A 19,314-nucleotide genomic window follows, 5' to 3' on the forward strand; every position below is an offset into this window, starting at 1 on the left:
GGAGTCCGCTTGTGTGGTACCTATTCGTTTTCACTAGGTGATTTGAATTGAATGACTTTGAGGAGTGTGCCTGATTTACATCTTGGTTGGGTACAAAAGGCAATTTGAAGTGAATGACTTTGTGGAGTTTGCGTGAGTTGTACCTTGGTAGGTATTACAAGGCCATTTGAATTGAATGACATTGTGGAGTCTGCCTTAATTGTACACTGGTAGGGTTCACCACGCCATTTGATTTGAATAACTTTGTGGAGTCTTCCAGAGTTGTAGATTGGTCTTGTTCACAAGGACCTTTGAATTGAATGAAATTGTGGAGTCTGTCTGAGTTGTATATTGGTCTATTTCAAAAGTTTCATTTGAATTAAATAACTTTGTGGAGTCTTCCTGGGTTGTACCTTGATCATGTTGACAAGGCCCTTTGAATTGAATAAATTTATGGAGTCTGTCTGAGTTGTACATTGGTCAGTTTGACAATTTCATTTGAATTAAATGACTTTGCGGAGTGGTCGTGCTCACAAGACATTTGAATTGAATGATTTTGTGGAGTCTGCCTGAGTTGAACATTGGTCGATTTCTCAAGTTCATTTGTATTGAATGACGTTGTGCAGTCTGCCTGAGTTGTATCATAGTCGCATTCACAAGACTATTTGAATTGAATTAATTTGGTGAGTCCTCCAGATTTGTATCTGTTCAACTTCACAAGGCCATTTGAATTGAATTAGTTTGTGGAGTTCGGCAGATTTGTACCTCTTCGACTTCACAAGGCCATTAGAATTGAATCACTTTGTGGAGTTTGCCTGATCTGAAACTTTATCGTGTTTTGAAGGCCATTTGAATGGAATGACTTTCTGGAGTCCGCCTGTGTGGTCCCTGTTCGTCATCATAAGGCCATTTGTATTGAACGACTTTGTGGAGTCCGCCAGATTTGTATCTGTTCGAATTTACAAGGTCATTTGAATTGAATGACTTTGTGGAGTCTGCCTGAGTTACATCTTGATCAGGTTAATAAGGCCATTTGAATTGAATGCCTTTGTGGAGTTTGCCTGAGTTGAACCTTGGTCGGGCTCTGAAGGCCATTTGAATGGAATTACTTTCTGGAGTCCGCATGTGTGGTACCTGTTCATCTTCACAAGGACATTTGAATTGAATGACTTTGTGGAATCTGCCTGAGTTGTACATTGGTAGGGATTACAAGTCCATTTGAATTGAATAACTTTGTGGAGTCTACCTGAATTGTACCTGGTCGACTTCACAACGCTATTTGAATTGAATTATTTTGTGGAGTCTGCCAGATTTGTATCTGTTCGACTTCACAAGGCCATTTGAAGTGAATGTCTTTGTGGAGTTTGCGTGAGTTGTACCTTGGTAGGGATTTCAAGGCCATTTGAATTGAATGACTTTGTGGAGTCTGCCTGAGTTGCAACTTCATTGAGGTCACAAGGCCTTTTGGATTGAATGACTTTGTGGAATCTCCCTGAGTTGTCCTTGGTTGGGTTCACAAGGACCTTTGAAATGAATGACTTGTGGAGTCTGCATCAATTGCAACTTGGTCGGGTTCACAAGGCTTTTGGATTGAATGGCTTTGTGGAATCTTCCTGAGTTGCTCTTGGTAGGGTTTACAGGGATTTTTTTCTTGGTTGGGTACAAAAGGCAATTTTAAGTGAATGACTTTGTGCATTTTGCGTGAGTTGTACCTTGGTAGGGATTACAAGGCCATTTGAATTGAATGATTTTGTGTAGTCTGCCTGAGTTGTCCTTGATAGGGTTCACAAGAACATTCGAATTGAACGACTTTGTGGAGTACGCCAGATTTGTTTCTGTTCAACTTCACAAGGCCATTTGAATTGAATGACTTTATGTTGTCCGCCTGATTTATATCTTGGTCAGGTTAAGAAGGCCATTTGAATTGAATGCCTTTGTGGAGTTTGCCTGAGTTGAAACTTGGTCGCACTCTGAAGGCCATTTGAATGGAATGACTTTCTGCATTCTGCCTGTGTGGTACCTGTTTGTCTTCACCAGGCCATTTGAATTGAATGACTTTGTGGAATCTGCATCAATTGCAACTTGGTCGGGTTCACAAGGCTTTTGGATTGAATGACTTTGTGGACTCTCCCTGAGTTGCCCTTGGTAGGGTTTACAAGGACTTTGATTGAATGATTATGTGGACTCTGCCTGGGTTGTACCTTCGTAGGGAATACAAGACCATTTGAAATGAAAGACTTGTGGAGTCTGGTTGAATTGTACCTGGTCGACATCACAAGACTATTTGAACTGAATTACTTTGTGGAGTCCACCAGATTTGTTTCTGTTCGGCTTCACAAGGCCATTTGAATTGAATTACTTTGTGGAGTCCGCCAGATTTGTATCTTTTCGACTTCACAAGGCCAGTTGAATTGAATGACTTTGTGGAGTCCGCATGAGTTATATCTTGGTCAGATTAAGACGGCCATTTGAATAGAATGACTTTGTGGAGTTTGCCTGATTTGAACCTTGGTCGGGCTCTGAAGGCCATTTGAATGGAATGACTTTCTGGAGTCCACCTGTGTGGTACTTGTTCATCTTCACAAAGCCATTTGAATTGAATGACTTTGTGGAGTCTGCCTGAGTTGTAACTTGGTCGGGTTCACAAGGCTTTTTGGATTGAATGACTTTGTGGAATCTCCCTGAGTTGTCCTTGTTAGGGTTCACAAGGACATTTGAATTGAATGACTTTGTGGAGTCTGCCTGAGTTGTATTTTGGTAGGTATTACAAGTCCATTTGATTTGAATCACTTTGTGGAGTCTGCCTGAATTGTACCTGGTCGACTTCACAAGACTATTTGAATTGAATTACTCTGTGGAGTCCGCCAGATTTGTATCTGTTCGACTTCACAAGGCCATTTGAATTGAACGTCTTTGTGGAGTGTGTCTGAGTTGTATATTGATCAATTTCACAATTGCATTTGAATTGAATGACTTTGTGGAGTTTGCCTGAGGTGGATCTTGGTCAGGTTGACAAGGCCATTTGAATTGCATGCTTTTGTGGAGTATATCTGAGTTATAGCTTCGTCGGGTTCACGAGGCCATTTGTGTTGAATAAGTTTGTCGAGTCTGCCTGAGCTGTACCTTGGTCGGGTTCACAAGGCAATTTGCAGAATAAAAATTATGGAACATAATGAAAGTTATGACAACACTGACCCAACTTGAAGTCAGCATATAGAATTCTGACGATGTGTTTGGATTCTGTTTTTGTCTCCCTAAATGCTACCTGACCTGCCAATGTTTTTATTTCCAATTTTCAGCGTCACCTGTCTTTTGCTTTTGTGTGTATTTTCGTTCAGCAATGCTTGGGTCAGGTAGGCAAGCTCTACGGCAGAATGTATTAATTAAGAGCTGGGGGATCACTCTGTACGGTATGGCATCTGCTGAAGGACTTTGCCCGTGCGTATTGTCTTCTCTCTTGCACACAGGATGACTGCACAAGGATGTATTCCATTTGCAATGTGGCCTTAATGGAAGAACAGAGATAACTCAAAGAGGTGCTTATAGAAAAAAAGTGGAAATGAGGAAAGACTTTCAGCAGGAAGCCACATCACTGAAAATGTCTCCTTGCTGAAGCCACAAATATAATTTCAGGACAGTTGGTTGAAGAGATATATTGCCAGTGTCCTCAAGATAAATGTGGTAATGGACTTCTATGTTTTGGAATTTACCAGTCTACAGCAGAACATACTTACAACAACCTACAATTTAGGACATTCCTAATATCCTTTATTTAACAACATTAGACTCCTTCCATTGAATTCCAGATAGAATGGTCAGGTTGCTTCTCCATGACATAGAGTATTGTACAGAACTATAGAACCATAGAACATTACGGCACAGAAAACAGGCTCTTCAGCCCATCTCTTCTGTGCTGAACTATTACTCTGCCTTGTCCCACTGATGTGCACCCAGTCCATAGATGTCCATACCCCTCCCATCTATGTACCTGTCCAAATTTTTCTTACATGATAAAATTGAGCCCACATTCACCACTTCAGCTGGCATCTCGTTCCACATATCCTCTTTGTGTGAAGAAGCTCACCCTAAATTCTTCCCCTTTCACCTTTAACCCACTGGTTTGTATCTCACCCACCCTCAGTGGAAAAAGCCTACTTGCATTTACTCTATCATAATTTTGTATACCTCTGTCAAATCTTCCCTTTTTTGTTGTTGGTGGTTTTTTTGGTTATTTTGGTAGGTTAGGTGGGGTTTTAACAATTTGTTTTTCTCTTTTTTGAATATTCCAAATTGAGGAGAAAGGGACAATATGTTATAATGTTTACATTGTGTAATGTATTGCAATATATTTATGTTTCTGGTTTCTCTATTCGATTCTGGATTCTATTCTCCCTTTTATCTGGAATTCTGAAAAATGGCAACCTCCAAAAACCGGCACTCTTTTGGTCGATGACATTACACATAAGTAGTGTTAATTTCCCATAATAAATTCTCTGTTTTCAGAGGGAGAACCCCCCCTCCCCAGTCCCCGTTCCTCTCTTACCTTCGGGGGAAAGGTGACTCGGCCCCCAGCACCAGGTGGGAGAGAAGCAGGCAGCAGCTAGCTGAATGTGGGAGCAATGGCTGTTTTTCTGACCATAATCCCCCATGCAGCTGGAACCGCTCTGGCACTGGCAGAGCGGTTCCAGCTGCATGGGGAATTATGGGTAATGAAGATGGCCATTGCTCCTCCATTGAGCCAGCCGCTGCCTGCTTCTCTTCCACCTGGTGCTGGCAAACTTCGGGCTCTGCAGCACTGCATCCCTGCTGCCGTGTTGGGAGTTAGATTGGGGGGGAGCAACGGACGGTACTGCGCTGCCAGGGTGTGCCCGAAGGCTGGGCCAACGAGTTGGTGGAATGCCTGAAAACTAATCGGCTCCACCACCCCAACGGCCCACTGCTCCTGCAGCTCTGCACCTCATGTCTGGCCTTGTGTGCCACTTGGCCACAGGTTCCGAGCAGGCAATGCTGACCGTCGTTTTGGCTGAGCTCCTGGGCCATCCCATCGCCTGCAACCTCCACCTGACTGACGTGCTGGTCAAGAGCCTCCTGTTGAACCACTGCTCAGCCCAGACAGCACTGCACCCCACTCAGCTTGGCCAGCACCACCCCACCCACCTGTGCTTGGCACAGCCAGCACTGCCACCCCCCTTACCATTCTCAGACTGGTCTAGGGTGTAAAATAGACTATCATCGGCCAAGGGTGGGGGGAAAGGTATTTGCTTAAAGGGACTGAAATCAAAATGATTCAGAAATCCAGAAGATTCTGAACAATGCCAGGTGGCCAGTCCCGACAATTCCAGATAAAAGGTTATGGACTTGTACTATAATATGTTTAATAAAAAGATTGAAAAAGAAAGAAAGAAATCTTCCCTCATTCTTCTACGCCCCAGAGAATAAAATCCGAACCTGTTTAACCTTTCCCTGTAATTCAGTTCTTGAAGTCCTGGCAACACCCTAGTAAATATTCTCTGCACTCTTTCTATCTATTGATATCTTTCCTGTAGTTAGCAGACCAAAACTGCACCCAATACTCAAATTTGGCCTCATCAATGTCTTGTACATCTTTACCAGTAAGCAGCTCCTCCTCTTTAATATGTATAGGTTCCATAAACTCAGTCCCTGCTTTCCTAACTTCCCCAAATTCTGTGCCAGTTTCCTGAGTAAATATTGATAGAAACATACAAACTCTGAACTCTCAAAATTTTGCCTTTGAAGGCTTTCAACATCCTGAACACATCCTTGCCAGAAAACAACTTATCCCAATCCACACTTTCTTGATCCTTTCTCATTTCCTCAAAATTGGCCTTTCTCCAGTTTAGAAACTCAACCTGAGGACCAAACCTATACTTGAGTGGAAAGCATTTCTGATATCTACTGCAAATGCCCAAATAAAAATGATTTGTTTCCAATATCTGATCTCTCCCCACACTTCATTAACTTGTTTGAGCCAAAAGATACAATTATGGATTCAAAAATACATACTTTACTTCTGATAGTACAGATCGTTCACCATCAGAACACTGAGAGCGGCGGTATTGTCGAAAGCTCCTAGGTGAATGCGAATGCCTGATTCGTATCGGGTTACCTTGAGTCCTGGAGTCAGAAAATCAGCACAAATGAAAATATATTGTTACTATTTTCTTCTAGCAATTTATGATTTCTTTTAACTAAATTATTAATTATAAATATTTGCTAGTAAATGTGATACACTTGTCACCATACATTTTCATTAGTTTCCTGAAGATGGTGGTTCATACAGGAATTCTTCTTTGGCTTGGCTTCGCGGACGAAGATTTATGGAGGGGTAATGTCCACATCAGTTGCAGGCTCGTTTGTGGCTGACAAGTCCGATGCGGGACAGGCAGACACGGTTGCAGCAGTTGCATGGGAAAATTGGTGGGTTGGGGTTGGGTGTTGGGTTTTTCCTCCTTTGTCTTTTGACAGGAATAGTTGCAGAGGAAATAACTACTCTCTAGAACCACTCCCTAGACACAAATCTGTCAGTGTAAGCCTTTTCTTAACTAAAGAAATTACTCAATTGCAAAAGTTCCAAGTCAAAGTTGATTTTACTCAAAATTAGTAATCAAACAAATATTAGTTTTGGTTTAGTACATCAAACTTTTGCTTCTCAATCAAAAAAATCACTGGCTTTGATTCTACGTTAAAATAATTGAGTATAAGATTCAGATTGAAACTTCAATGAGACATGGAGGCATTGTGTTACTGTTGGAAGTAAGATCTTAAAACTAAAACCTCATTGGTCACCACAATTAGTTATAAAGGAATAAGTGGAAAAATAATTATTTCCATTGTCCTGGCAACATCTGTCAAAAACAGATTATCTAATCATTTTAATATTGTAACATTGGTAACGGTGGAACTTTGTTGTGTGAAAGTTTTTTGCTCTCCTTTTCATGATGTTATAATAGACACTCTTCAAAAGTATTCATTGGTTGTCAAGAGTTCAAATTATTTTGAGGTCAAGAACATCAGAATAGAAGCAGGAGTGGCCATTTGTGCCTCAAGACTATTCCAACATTCATGAAGATCATGGATGATTTTTGCCCTTAACATTAATTTCCCCACTATCCATTGATTTCCATAATATCTAAAATGGATCACATTCTTGAACATATTTAGCAAATGAAACTCCATTGCCACCTTGGGTATACCATTCAAGTGACTTTGCTTTGGCTCTCCCATTCCATGTTCTGCACTGTTATCCTTATGGACATCAGCTAAGTTCATTGTGAAATAAGAAATAGGCCTTACCAGCCTATTCCTCCATTGATCAGGATCATGGATGATATTCAACCCCAGTATCATCTTCATGGACTACCCCTCATTTCCCTTGATTCCCTATCATTTTGAATGCATTCAATGACTGAACCTCCGCAGCTCTCTGCAATGGAGAATTCCAAAGATTCACCTTCCTCTGAATGAAGAATATTTTCTTCCTTATTCTGATGCTCTAATCCTGACTGTAGATCCTGAAAGGATCCCCCCTGAATCTTGCCACTAAAACCCCTTCAAAATATTGTACATTTTGATGAAGTAATTTACAATTCTTGTAAATTTTAACGAATATAGGTCTGGTTTTCTCACTCTTTCCTTATGTGACAAATCTGCCACTTTTATCAGAGTCATGAAATCAGTGAATCATCACTGCATCCTCTCTTTAGAAAGTACATTTGCTCTTGGGTAAGGAGACCAAACATGTAAATGATATTCTATGTGTGATCTCAAGGCCCTACCCAATTGTAATAAAATTTCTCTACTTTTTCATACAAATTCTCCAGAACAAAGGCTATCATTTGTCTTCTTAATTGCTTGTTTCACCCGCAATATTGGCTTTCAGTTGCATGTACAATCATCCTAGGTCCCTTCAAAAATTAAAACTATCCAATTTATCAGTGGTTAAAATAGTTTGTTTTTCTGATGTGTGCAAAGTGGAAGGCCTCACATTTTTCCTCATGATATTTCATCCTCTTTGTTCCTGCCTACTCAATCAGCTTGTCTATATCCATTGAAGTCTCTTTATGTCCTCCTCCATATTCACTATTTCACCTATTTCACCATCATCCACAAACTTGGAAATGTCACATTTAGACTACTCAGTCAAATTGTTGATGAAGATTGTGAATAGCCCAAGCATATGATCATTGTGTGTCAATCTGATCACAATCTATTTAGTTGCTCTCTATGGTGTAATAGCCAATTCTTAATCCATGTCAATAGATCACCTCCAATTCCCTGTTGACCAATTTGCTTATTAAAAGATCATCTGAAAGAAAAGAGAACTTCTATGCAATTGAATGATGATGCTTGATGAAAACAACTTTAATAATGACATCAAATATAACTAATAGTTTTTATGGCCTCATTGCAATCCTTTATCTATAAAAATAATAACACTCATGTTCACTAGAACATTTTGGTTAAAAGTACATCACTATCTTATCCTGGGTACAGGCATTGCTGAAGGTAAAACTGACTGAATAATTCAAGATCTGGAAAAAAATTCTCATGCATTGAACAAAACACCAATTTAACTACCAAAGTCAAGTTTTTTCAACTAACTGAAGACTAAATTTCCAGTATCTCAGCTTTCCCATCTGATGAACCACAGACACATACAATATAGACCAGTTATAAGACCAGTTCAGTTAATTTAAAACATTGTGGGCTGAGAATAGAGTTTTAAGTAACTTCATGTAGAGAAATATAACCATCATATGAAGTCTGAATTTCCACAATGAGGACATCTTCAGAACAAGATTAATTTTAATATATACTTATTCTAGTACATAGAATAAGTTTTCTATCAATAATTGAACGATTTGTAAAGTTTTGTCCACTTACTCTTACAGCAGCCAGCAAACTTCAATTTTGCAATTTACCCAATACCAAATTGCAAGTACATTTAAAAATGATATCAGAAAGATCAAATGTTAATTATTAATGAGAAAATACATTAAGGTCTAATAAAAACAATCCTTTCAAAATGTTAGAAATCTCTTTTAAACTCATTGGAAAATCATCTTCAAGACAATTATTTGGCCAATACAATTTTGATCTTTAGTATTGATCGATGACAGGAAATGAGGTTGTTTTAACTGAGCAAACTCACTCTACTTTGGTGTATGGTATCTCTTTCAGCTCTTCTTCCGTTAAACCAATTGGATCCACCAGCTCCCGCCTAGAGAATGGAATTCAGAAACAAATTCTGTGTAAGACATTATAATAGCTCTCCAAATTAAATTTCACTTCAACATTCAGGAACTGAATTTTTCCATCTATTCTTTTCATCACATCCCAAAACAGCTTTAGATGATGCTTGTTTTCCTTAGTCTCTTTGAAGCCATTTGAATAAGGTGCAAGATGATCAAAAACTGCTCAGTAGAGCAACCAAGTTAAAAAAAAACAACGTATGTTGGAAATCAGCAGGGATCTTCAGTCTGAAATGTTAACTCAGTTTCTCTTTCTACAGATGTTTTATGACCTGCCTGGTTTTTACAGCATTTCTGTTTTTAGAGTAAAAATACCTGCTTCTTGACAGCATGCACAGCTTACACAAGCAGTTATGATTTTGATAAATACCAATCCTTGTGTAAGAAACATAGAAACCCCACACAAGTGTCCCTAAAACTAACAGAGAGCAGAAAATTAGTAGGTAGAAGTTGGTTTCTTTCCCACAGCTAAGGTTGAGCCAGAACCCCAAGAACATCTATTCTAATTATTAGCTTCTACTTTAATGGTTGAGTTGTCCACCTTGATCTGACCAAGGCTCTATATAAATACACAAAGACATATTTGTCAGCAAACTATTTGCCTTTGTAGTTGCTTGCAGTGAAATTCCTCAAAACCTTGTGGTTATTTTTATCTTCCTAGTTCTTTGTCTATTCAATTTCTCTATTCTAAAGAATATAACAGCACAGAAATTGGCCCTTCAGCCCTTCTAGTCTGTGCTGAACTATTATTCAACCTGGTCCCACTGACTTGAACCAAGACTATATCCCTCCACACCCCTCCTGTCCATGTATCTGTTCAAATTTTTCTTAAATGTAAAAATTGAGACTGCATTCATCAATTCAATTGGCACCTCATTCCTCTCTCTCTGTGAAGAAGTTCCATCTCAGTTTCCTTTAAACTTTTCCACTTTCACCCTTAATCCATATCATCTAATTTTTTTTATTTCACCTAACCTCAGTGAAAAAAGCCTGCTTGCATTTATTCTGTCTACACCCATAATTTTGTATACCTCTACCAAATCTCCTCTTATTCTTCTGCACTTCAGTGAATAAAGTCCTAACCTTACCAACCTTTCCCTGTAACTCAATTCTTCTCTTCTCATCTTATCCTTATAAATCTCTGCACTTTTTCAATCTTATTGATATCAATCCTGTAGTTAGGTGACCAAAACTGCATACAATACTCCAAATATGGCCTCATCCATGTCTTATATAATATCACCACAGCATCCCAAGTCCAATACTCAATACTTTGATTTATGAAGAACATTGCACTGTTACAGAGTCCAGAGGACCCCAAAAACTAGCAGCAATAGATATGCACCACTACAAAGGGTCACTTAAATAAAAGTAGTTTTTAATTATAATTGAACAAGCAAACAGAATTAAACCCTAACTTAATACTTAACCTACTAACTTAACCTACCTAACTATTTAATCCCCCCTCTAATACTAAGCGTGGGTATGTGTCATGTATATTTAAGATTAGAAAAGTTCTTTGGTTCACAGTCCAATCTCACTGGCTGCAGGCAATTTTTGTACTGTGCACAGAAGTTAGCATTACAGTCTTTGGTGTTTAACAGGCAAATGGTTACCACTCAGGAGGGTTCTTGCTAGTCTTCAGAGAGAAATTCCTTTTTTGTTCTAGGACATCCGCACTTGATTCCTGTTTAATCAGTATTGCTAATGGAACTTTCCCCCTTCAGTGTTCTCCAGATGATCCTCTTTCTTTCAGGTCATCTTTCAGACCGCTAACCTCTCCTTTGACCAGGCAGCCTTCCAAAGTTTGCCAGCTTTGTCCTTCTGGAACTGATTTCTGTGTCTCACACCCTCCTTCACTGAGAGCAAAACTGTTCTCCCTCTGCCTGCAAACATCATATGCTCTCCCAGGCAAGCTGTTGTCGATAATTTGTTGCCTCCTGCAAAAAGCATTCTGCAAAAGTCCTGCAAATATTCTGTGTTTTAAAATGTGTGTGTGCAAGCTGCTCTAACAATTCCTCCCAAACCACCTCTAAATACTCTGTCTCAGCACCAAGATCTCTCTTTACAACCCTATCTAACTGTGACACCACTTTCAACGAATTATGTATCTGTATTTCCAGATACCTCTCTTCTACCATATTCCTCAATACCCTACCATTTACCATGTATGTCCTATCACGTTTTGTCCTTCCAAGTGCAACATCTCACATTTGCCTGCATTAGATTCCATCTGCCACTTTGCAGCCCATTTGTCCAGCTGGTCCAGTTTTCTCTGCAAGCTTTGAAAGCCTTCTCTGGTGTCCACTACTTCTCCTATGTTTGTGTCATCTGCAATGCTTCTTATTTTGAGGATGTCATCAAGATCAAATGCTTTGCAACCAGGGCTAACCAGAAACCATGCTTGGATGCAGAGGTCCGGGCACTTCTCAGAGCTCCTGATGCTGTCTTCAAGACATGGGATAGGATGGCTCTAACATCAGCCAGGGATGAACTCTCCTGTGCAATCCTGAAGGCAAAGTGGGGTATGCACAGAAGATCCACAGACAGCTGTGCAACACTGCAACACGAAGTGCATGTGGCAAGGAATCAAACCTACAACTGATCACAAGTCAATCGTGCAACTACACCTCCCTTCTGGACAGACTGAACATTGTCAATGCACAGTTTGATGAAAAGAGCAGGATTGGTATTGTATTAACTATGTTATTTTGTACTTGTATTACTTTATTTTGTATTTTTTCAGTACGTGAATTACTTACTTTCTTCATATGTTAAAATTAATAAATAAAGTTTCGAAAAAAAAAAGAGCAGGATGATGGTGAAGAAAGCTCCATGTCCCCTGATGAATGGGCATCCCCTGATGAATGGGCATCCTGCATAGCCACGGTTGAGGTGAGGAGAACTCTATCCTAGGTGAACCCACACAAGGCCTCAATGACTACCTCCCTGTGGCATTAACCTCTATCATTATGAGATGCTTTGAGCATCTGGTGATGGATCGCATCAAAGTACACCTCCCAGAGAAACGGGACCCATAAATTGTCTGTAAAAGAAATTATTCCAGAGATTATGCTATAGTCTTGCCCTTCACTCTGTCCTGACCCATCTGAAGCACACTTGGCATTTAATACGATCATTCCCCCGAGGCTGGTGGAGAAGCAGTCCTCACTGGGACTCAACATCCCTCTCTGCAACTGGATTCTGGACTTCCAAATGGAAAGATCACAGTCTGTCCTGGTCGGTAGCAGAATGTTAAGCATGATTATGGTGAGCACTGGTGCACCTCAGGGCTGGGTGCTCAGACTACTCCTGAACCACGTCTGCATTGCAAGATTGAGCTCTGTCTCATCAAGTTTTCAGATGACACAACAGGAGTTGGCCTCATCACCAACAATGCGTCACACTAAAAAGGAAAAGGTGGAAAATCTTGTGATATGGTGGAAGAGGAACAACATGAGTCTCAACATTGCCAAGCCAAAGGTGATAATTGTGGACTTCAGGATTAGGAATGAACACCCTCCACTACACATCAACAACTCGGGAGTGGAGAGCACCAAGAACCTTGGAATTCACTTAACCTGTGACCTATCATGGACACACATCTCCTCACTGGTCAGGAAGGAGCTATAGTGACTGCACTTCCTTGGAAGAATGAAGTGGGCAAGGCTTCCAGCGACCATCATATCAACCTTCTACAGGAGCTCTATCGAGAGTGTCCTCGCCAGCTGCTTCACAGGGTGGTATGGTTGCTGCACAGAAATGGTTCGGAGGTCAATCCACAGGACCATAACAGCAGCAGAGAGGATCAGTGGAGACTCCTTCCCCCCCACCCCTCTCCTGCACCAGATGTGATCTAGCAGGATCTTTGTCTGAAGAGAGAGCGCAAAATCATTGAGGATCCTTACTACCCTGAACACATCTTTCAGCTGCTCCCATTGGAACAGAGATACAGGAGTATTAGAGGCAGCTCCACCAAGCTGAGGAACAGTTTCATCCCACGGGCAGTGAGAGTGCTGAACGAACAAAAAAACTATGCACATTAACCATCCAAAACTCTCATATTCACAAAACAATATTTATTTAATATTTGCCCTGCATGTATATTGTTTGTCTGCATGTGTGTTATGTCTGGTTGCGTGCCTGAGTGCTTTGCACCAAGAATTGGAGATGGCTGTTTTGCTGGGTTGCACCTGTGTAATCAGATGACAATAAACTTGACTTGATTTTCTTGAAAAGAAAAATGTGAAGACGTCTTGCTCCAATTGTATAAAATCCTCATGAGACAACATCAAGAATACTGCGTAGATGTCTGGACTTCCTTCCAAAGAAACCATATACCTAAGGAAGGATATTCAGGGAATACAGTGAAGGCTTATCAGATTGATCCCAGGGACAGGAGAAGTACTGGAGGATTGGAGAGTTGCAAATGTTGTTCCCCATTCAAGAAAGAGAGTAGAGGTAACCTAAGAAATTATAGACCAGTGAGTCTTACTTCAGTGTTGGGCAAACTGTGGGCAAGAAAATTCTGGATTTACAAGCATTTGGAGGCATAATGTCATTGGGATAATCAGCATGGCTTCATCCGAGGAAGGTCGTGTCTCAAGAGCCTGCTTGAATTCTTTGAGGATGTAACAGAGCACATAGATGAAAGCACATCTTTCAAGAGGGTGAACCCTTGCAAGGCAGCAGGCTCTGATGGCGTTCCTGGTAGGGTATTGAAAATCAGTGCCAACCAACTAACTGGAGTGTTCACGGACATTTTCCATCTCTCACTGCTGCAGTCAAAGGTTCTTGGGTGCTGCAAAAGGGCATCAATCATACCGGTACACAAGAAGAGCTGCCTCAATGACAATTGCCCAGTAGCCCTTACATCTGCTGTAATGAAATGTTTGGGAGGTTGGTCATGGCAGAATTAACTAGTACCTAAGTAAAGACAGGAACCCGTTGCAATTCACCTACCACCACAATCATTCCACATTGTCTCTCCACTCAGCCTGGATCACCTAGACCACAGCAACATGTACATCAGGCTGATTTTTTATTGCTTACAACTCAGTTTTCAATATCATCATTCACTCAGTAGTGGTTAGCAAGCTTCAAAACTTCGGCCTCTGCATCTACTCCTGCAACTGAATCCTTCACTTCCTCATCTGAAGACCACAGTCAGGGCAGATCGATAACAGCATATACTCTTCACTGACCATCAACACAGGTGCACTTCAAGGATACGTGCTTAGCCCACTGCTCTACTCACTCTACTCACCAAGACTGTGTTGGTAGGCACAATTCAAATGCTATCCACAAACTTGCCAACGACACCACGGTTGTCAGCTGAATCATAGATGGCAATGAGGAAGCATCCAGGAGTGAGATGGATCAGCTGATTGAGTGGTGTCACAACAACCACCTTGCACTCAACATTAGCAAAACTATGGAATTGATTGTGGACTTCAGGAAGGGGAATCCAGGAGAATACAAACCAGTCCTCATCGAGAGGTCAGCAGTGAAGAGGGTAAAGAACTTTAAGTTCCTGGATATCAACATCTCTGAAGACAAGGGTTTGCCAGTGGCTGTATTTTGTTAGGAGTTTGAGGAGATTTGGTACATCACCAAAGACTTTAGCAAATTTCTACAGGAAATGTAGAGCATGGAGAGCATTCTGACTGGTTGCATCAGTGTCTGGTATGAAGGTGCCAATGAACGGGACAGGAAAAGGCTGCAGAGGGTTGTAAACTCGGCCAGCACAATGACAGACACTATTATTCACTCCATTAATGATATCTTGAAAAGGTGGTATCTCAAGAAAGCAGCCTCTATCATCAAGGACCCTCACCACTCAGGCCATGCCCTTTTCTCACTGCTACCATTAGGAAGGAGGTACAGGAGCCTGAAACAGCCTCTTCTCCACTGCCATCAGATTTCTGAATGGACAAGGAATCACAGACTCTACCTCGCTTTTTTTTGTCTTCTTTTGCGCTAATGATTTATTTTTCAGTAGTGTATTTACTGAAATACATTTTATAGCAGTTGCACCAGCAATGAACAATGCATCTGCTGCAAAACAACATTTTGTGACACATTCATGACAATTAACCTGATTCTGATGAAGATCGAGCGGTGGATACAGTGGCTATAGATTTCCGTAGGCATTTGATAAGGTTTCCATGCAAGGATCATTCAGAAAGTAAGGAGGCATGAAATCCAACATGGCCTTGCTTTGTGAATACAGAATTGGCTTGCCAAAAAAGGCAGAAGGTGGTTGTAGATGGTTCATATCTGCAATGGAGATCAGTGACCAATGGTGTTCGCATGTTCGGGGATGTCTCTTTGTGATTTTTTTATAAATGAACTGGATGAAGTAGAAGAAGGATGGGTTAGCAAGTTAACTGATGACTACCAACGAAGGTTGGTAGTGTTGTAGGTAGTGTGGAGGGTTGCCGGAGGTTACAGAGGGCCTCTGCATCTACTCCTGCAACTGAATCCTTCACTTCCTCATCCGAAGACCACAGTCAGGGCAGATCGATAAGATGCAGAGTTGAGCTGAGAAGTGGTAGATGCAGTGTCTCCCAGAAAAGTGTGAAGTGGTTCATTTCAGTCGGCCAAATTTGAAGGAGATATACAATGTTAATGGGAGGACTCTATGTAGTGTGGACAAACTGACCGATGTTGGGGTCCATGTCCATAGGACACTAATGACTGCTGCACAGATCGGCAGTGTTGTAAAGTAGGTGTATGGTGTGCTGGCCTTCATTAACCATGGAATTGAGTTCAAGAGCTGTAAGATGATGCTGCATAAGACCTTAGTTAAACCCAATTATGAATATTCTGGTCACCTCATTGTAGGAAGGATGTGGATGCTATAGAAAGAGTGCAGAGGAGATTTACAAGGGTGCTGCCTGGATTGGAGAGCATGCCTTATGAGGATAGGTTAAGTGAACTTGGTGTTTTCTCCTTGCAGTGACAGAGGATGAAGGGTGGCCTGATAAAGGTGTGGTCATGATTGGTGGATGGCCACAGGCTTTTTCCATAGCTAACATGAGGGAGCTTATTTTAAGTCCTTAAGGTGTAAGTTAAGGTTTTTACTCAAGAGATACAATGGGATCTTTTAAGAGTCTTTTAGATAGGTACATGGAACAGAGAAAAATAGAGAGTTATGCAGTAGGGAAATTCTAGGCAGTTGTTAGGGTAGGTTAGTAAGTCAGCACATCAATGTGAGCCGAAGGGCCAGTACTGTGTTGTAGATTTCTATATTCTGTGTTTAATGGATACCATGTTTATGTCATGAGATTGTTAAGCAGATCGAGATAAAATTCTCTCTAGAAAAAAGAGTGATCTCAATGAACCATTCAAAATTTATAAAGGGCTGTAATGGAAGATTCTAACCTATTTTTTAACCAGTTTTTTCTTAATTTGCAGCTCTTGGTTCTGCAGAGCTGAGAACCTTTTTTTTAAACTTGCAGCTTTGGGTTCTGCAAGGCTGAGAACCTAATTGGTTTTAGAATCAGCAGACATAAGCAAAATTCCACCGAGGGGCCAGAGATGCTGTTATCTGAAGAAAGGACATCTGTGTACCGAGAACATTTAATCTTCCTGCTTGTTTTGGTCACAGACTGTCAGAGGCCTAGCCTTGATGCAAAATAAACCATTGTATTCAAAGTGATAAGCTGAAAATTATGTTATTCGTTAATAGCCTAGCATGCTAGCTTGCTTGCTTATCTTTTTGTTGTGCTGGGAATAGGTGCTTGGGTAAGCAGTTTTTGGGTAATATAAGTCATGGTCCCGCTGCTGAAGTTTGAGACTCTCCGAGAGGTGGCAACATCTCTCAGCAAGAAGAAGAACTTCTGGAGTCCAGCCAACGTCCCGGTCAGGGGAGGTGGAGAAGCTGCTACCGGCGCCCTGACAACCTACTACAAGTGTGCAGTCGTTGCTTCGCTTCGGCAGTTGGGACCAGTCCAAGTGTTGATAAGTATAGTTTGGAAGGGCTTGCATATTGTAGTGCGAAATCAGCTTTTGAATTTGTATAAACATTTGTATAAACTGAACTGCTCTTGGTGTGTGTGTCTATTTTCTTTCGGTAGTTCAAACACTGTGACAAATCTAAAACGGACAAAGTGAGAGGTACAAGTTTACCCAAGACAAGGGCTTGATAGATAAATAAAGTGTTGATGCTTGCTTTGGTTAGGGTATCTGGATCCAGGTAATGTTACAGGCCCAGAGGACCCCAAAACCCAGCAGCAATAGAAATTCACCAAGACAAATGGTTACTTAAACAAAAGTTACTTTTAATTATCTTTAAACATGAAAACAGGATCAAACTCTAACTTATTACTATTAACTTAACTTAATCTAATTTAACCCGGTTCTAATTCTAAGCACATGTGTATGTAATGTGTGCATGAGTTCAGGAAAGTTCTTTGATTCACTCTTCTCACTCCTCCAAGTTCACTGGTATCAGGCAATTCTTATACTGTGCACAGAATTGAACATTTGTGTATCTTCACCAGGCTTTGGTGCTTGAAAGATAAATGGTTACTGCTCAGGAAGGTTCTTGTCAGTTTTCCGATTGATTATTGCTTGTTAGACACACATAGAAACTGATTTCTTCCGATCCACCACTTCAGTGTCTTGCCAAAGAAACTTGCCCCATCGGGATTTTCCCGACGATAACCTCTTTTCTCCAGGTCACCACAGAGTTCCTCTTATTTCCTTTATTTCAAGAGAAACATTATACAGCCAGCCATCTCCTCTTGTATAGACCACAAGGGCTTTGAACAGGCTGAACTAAGAACTCACAACCTATCTTCAAAATGTTTTTTTCCACAAGCTTGCCAACTTGTCATGTTCCAGTCTCAGCTGCTGCTACTGAACTGTAGAACTGAATTCTCTCTCTCTCTCTCTCACACACACACACGTACACGCACACGCATGCACGCGCACGCACGCGCACACGCACGCGCACACACACACACACACACACACACACACACACACACACACACACACACACACACACACACACACACACACACAGAACAAAACCACACGACCCTCTTAGAACAGTAAATTGCATTCAGACAGACTTCAGAACCAGACCCAGTCATCCGAGTCCATTCATCTGTTGCTTTTCAAAACATGTCCAATTAACACCTCTATAGGCATTCTTAAAATTTTTGCAAAGGCACTCGGAGCCTGGACTGTCTGGCTTGAGTAGAGCTCTGGTATTTTAAATGAGATCTGTGTTGTGAAGTGTTTGTTTGTGACCTACACTAACATATCTTTTAAAACATATTTATATACAATATAAAATACAACATAATCTGTCACAGTACCATTGTCTGAAAATTAGAGCAAAAATGACAAGAGGGTGGTGTATCTTTGGACTCCCTCTAAACTATGGAGATTCAGTTAATGACCATACTCAAGACATGAACTCAATTAGATACTAAGTGATCAAAGGTAGACAGGGTCGGTGCACAACGTTATTAAATGATGGAGCAGGTAGGGGAGGCTGAAGCCCCCTTTCCACTGGCATCCCAGTTAATTGGCTGTGCAATGTCCCGGGATAGGAAGCCCTTTGTGCCATTTCCACTGGGCCACCCTTAAATTGCACCCTAATTGCTTTATCGATGAGCACAACTCATCTCTGGGGACCGCAGTGTTCTCCCTTCAACTGGAAACAGATGACTTTCTGCTGTCCCTTTTCCATTGGTTTTGTCAGCACGCCGGCATCAGCAAATGCTGGGGATTTGAGTAGGGATAGAGGCAATTAATCACTGGCTCGAAATGATTTCATTTGATGTCGGGGTTCAGACAGTGTTTCTTTTCTACTGGACCCCGTCCCAGTAAATTCCTAGTTAATTCCTGGGATAGGGTGCCAATGGAAAAGGGGCTACTGTGTCCTACTGCTTCTGCTTCTTGTGTGTTTACAAAGAATACAGCAAAAATTATTTGATTCAATTCTCATCCAGACTAATGCCTTCTCACCACCACTTTGATTATGGAATTCTCTACTGCTAGCTGTATATCATGGAAAAATTAAAAAAACAGACTCTGTATTATG

At 41.0% G+C, this 19,314-nt stretch overlaps 1 protein-coding gene across 2 annotated transcripts in view; it reads right to left on the reverse strand.

Moving 5' to 3' along the window:
• epb41l4a (erythrocyte membrane protein band 4.1 like 4A) overlaps positions 1-19,314 on the reverse strand; it is a 517,267-nt gene that overhangs the window by 247,942 nt on the left and 250,011 nt on the right. For both annotated transcript variants that reach the window (XM_069892849.1, XM_069892845.1), the window contains 2 exons: positions 9,152-9,220; positions 6,004-6,114 (listed from right to left, as the gene is read on the reverse strand). In XM_069892849.1, coding sequence (XP_069748950.1) covers positions 6,004-6,114; positions 9,152-9,220 — 180 coding nt within the window. The remainder of the gene's footprint in view (positions 1-6,003; positions 6,115-9,151; positions 9,221-19,314) is intronic.

Source organism: Narcine bancroftii, chromosome 1 (assembly GCF_036971445.1).
Source record: "Narcine bancroftii isolate sNarBan1 chromosome 1, sNarBan1.hap1, whole genome shotgun sequence".
NCBI classification, from domain to species: domain Eukaryota; kingdom Metazoa; phylum Chordata; class Chondrichthyes; order Torpediniformes; family Narcinidae; genus Narcine; species Narcine bancroftii.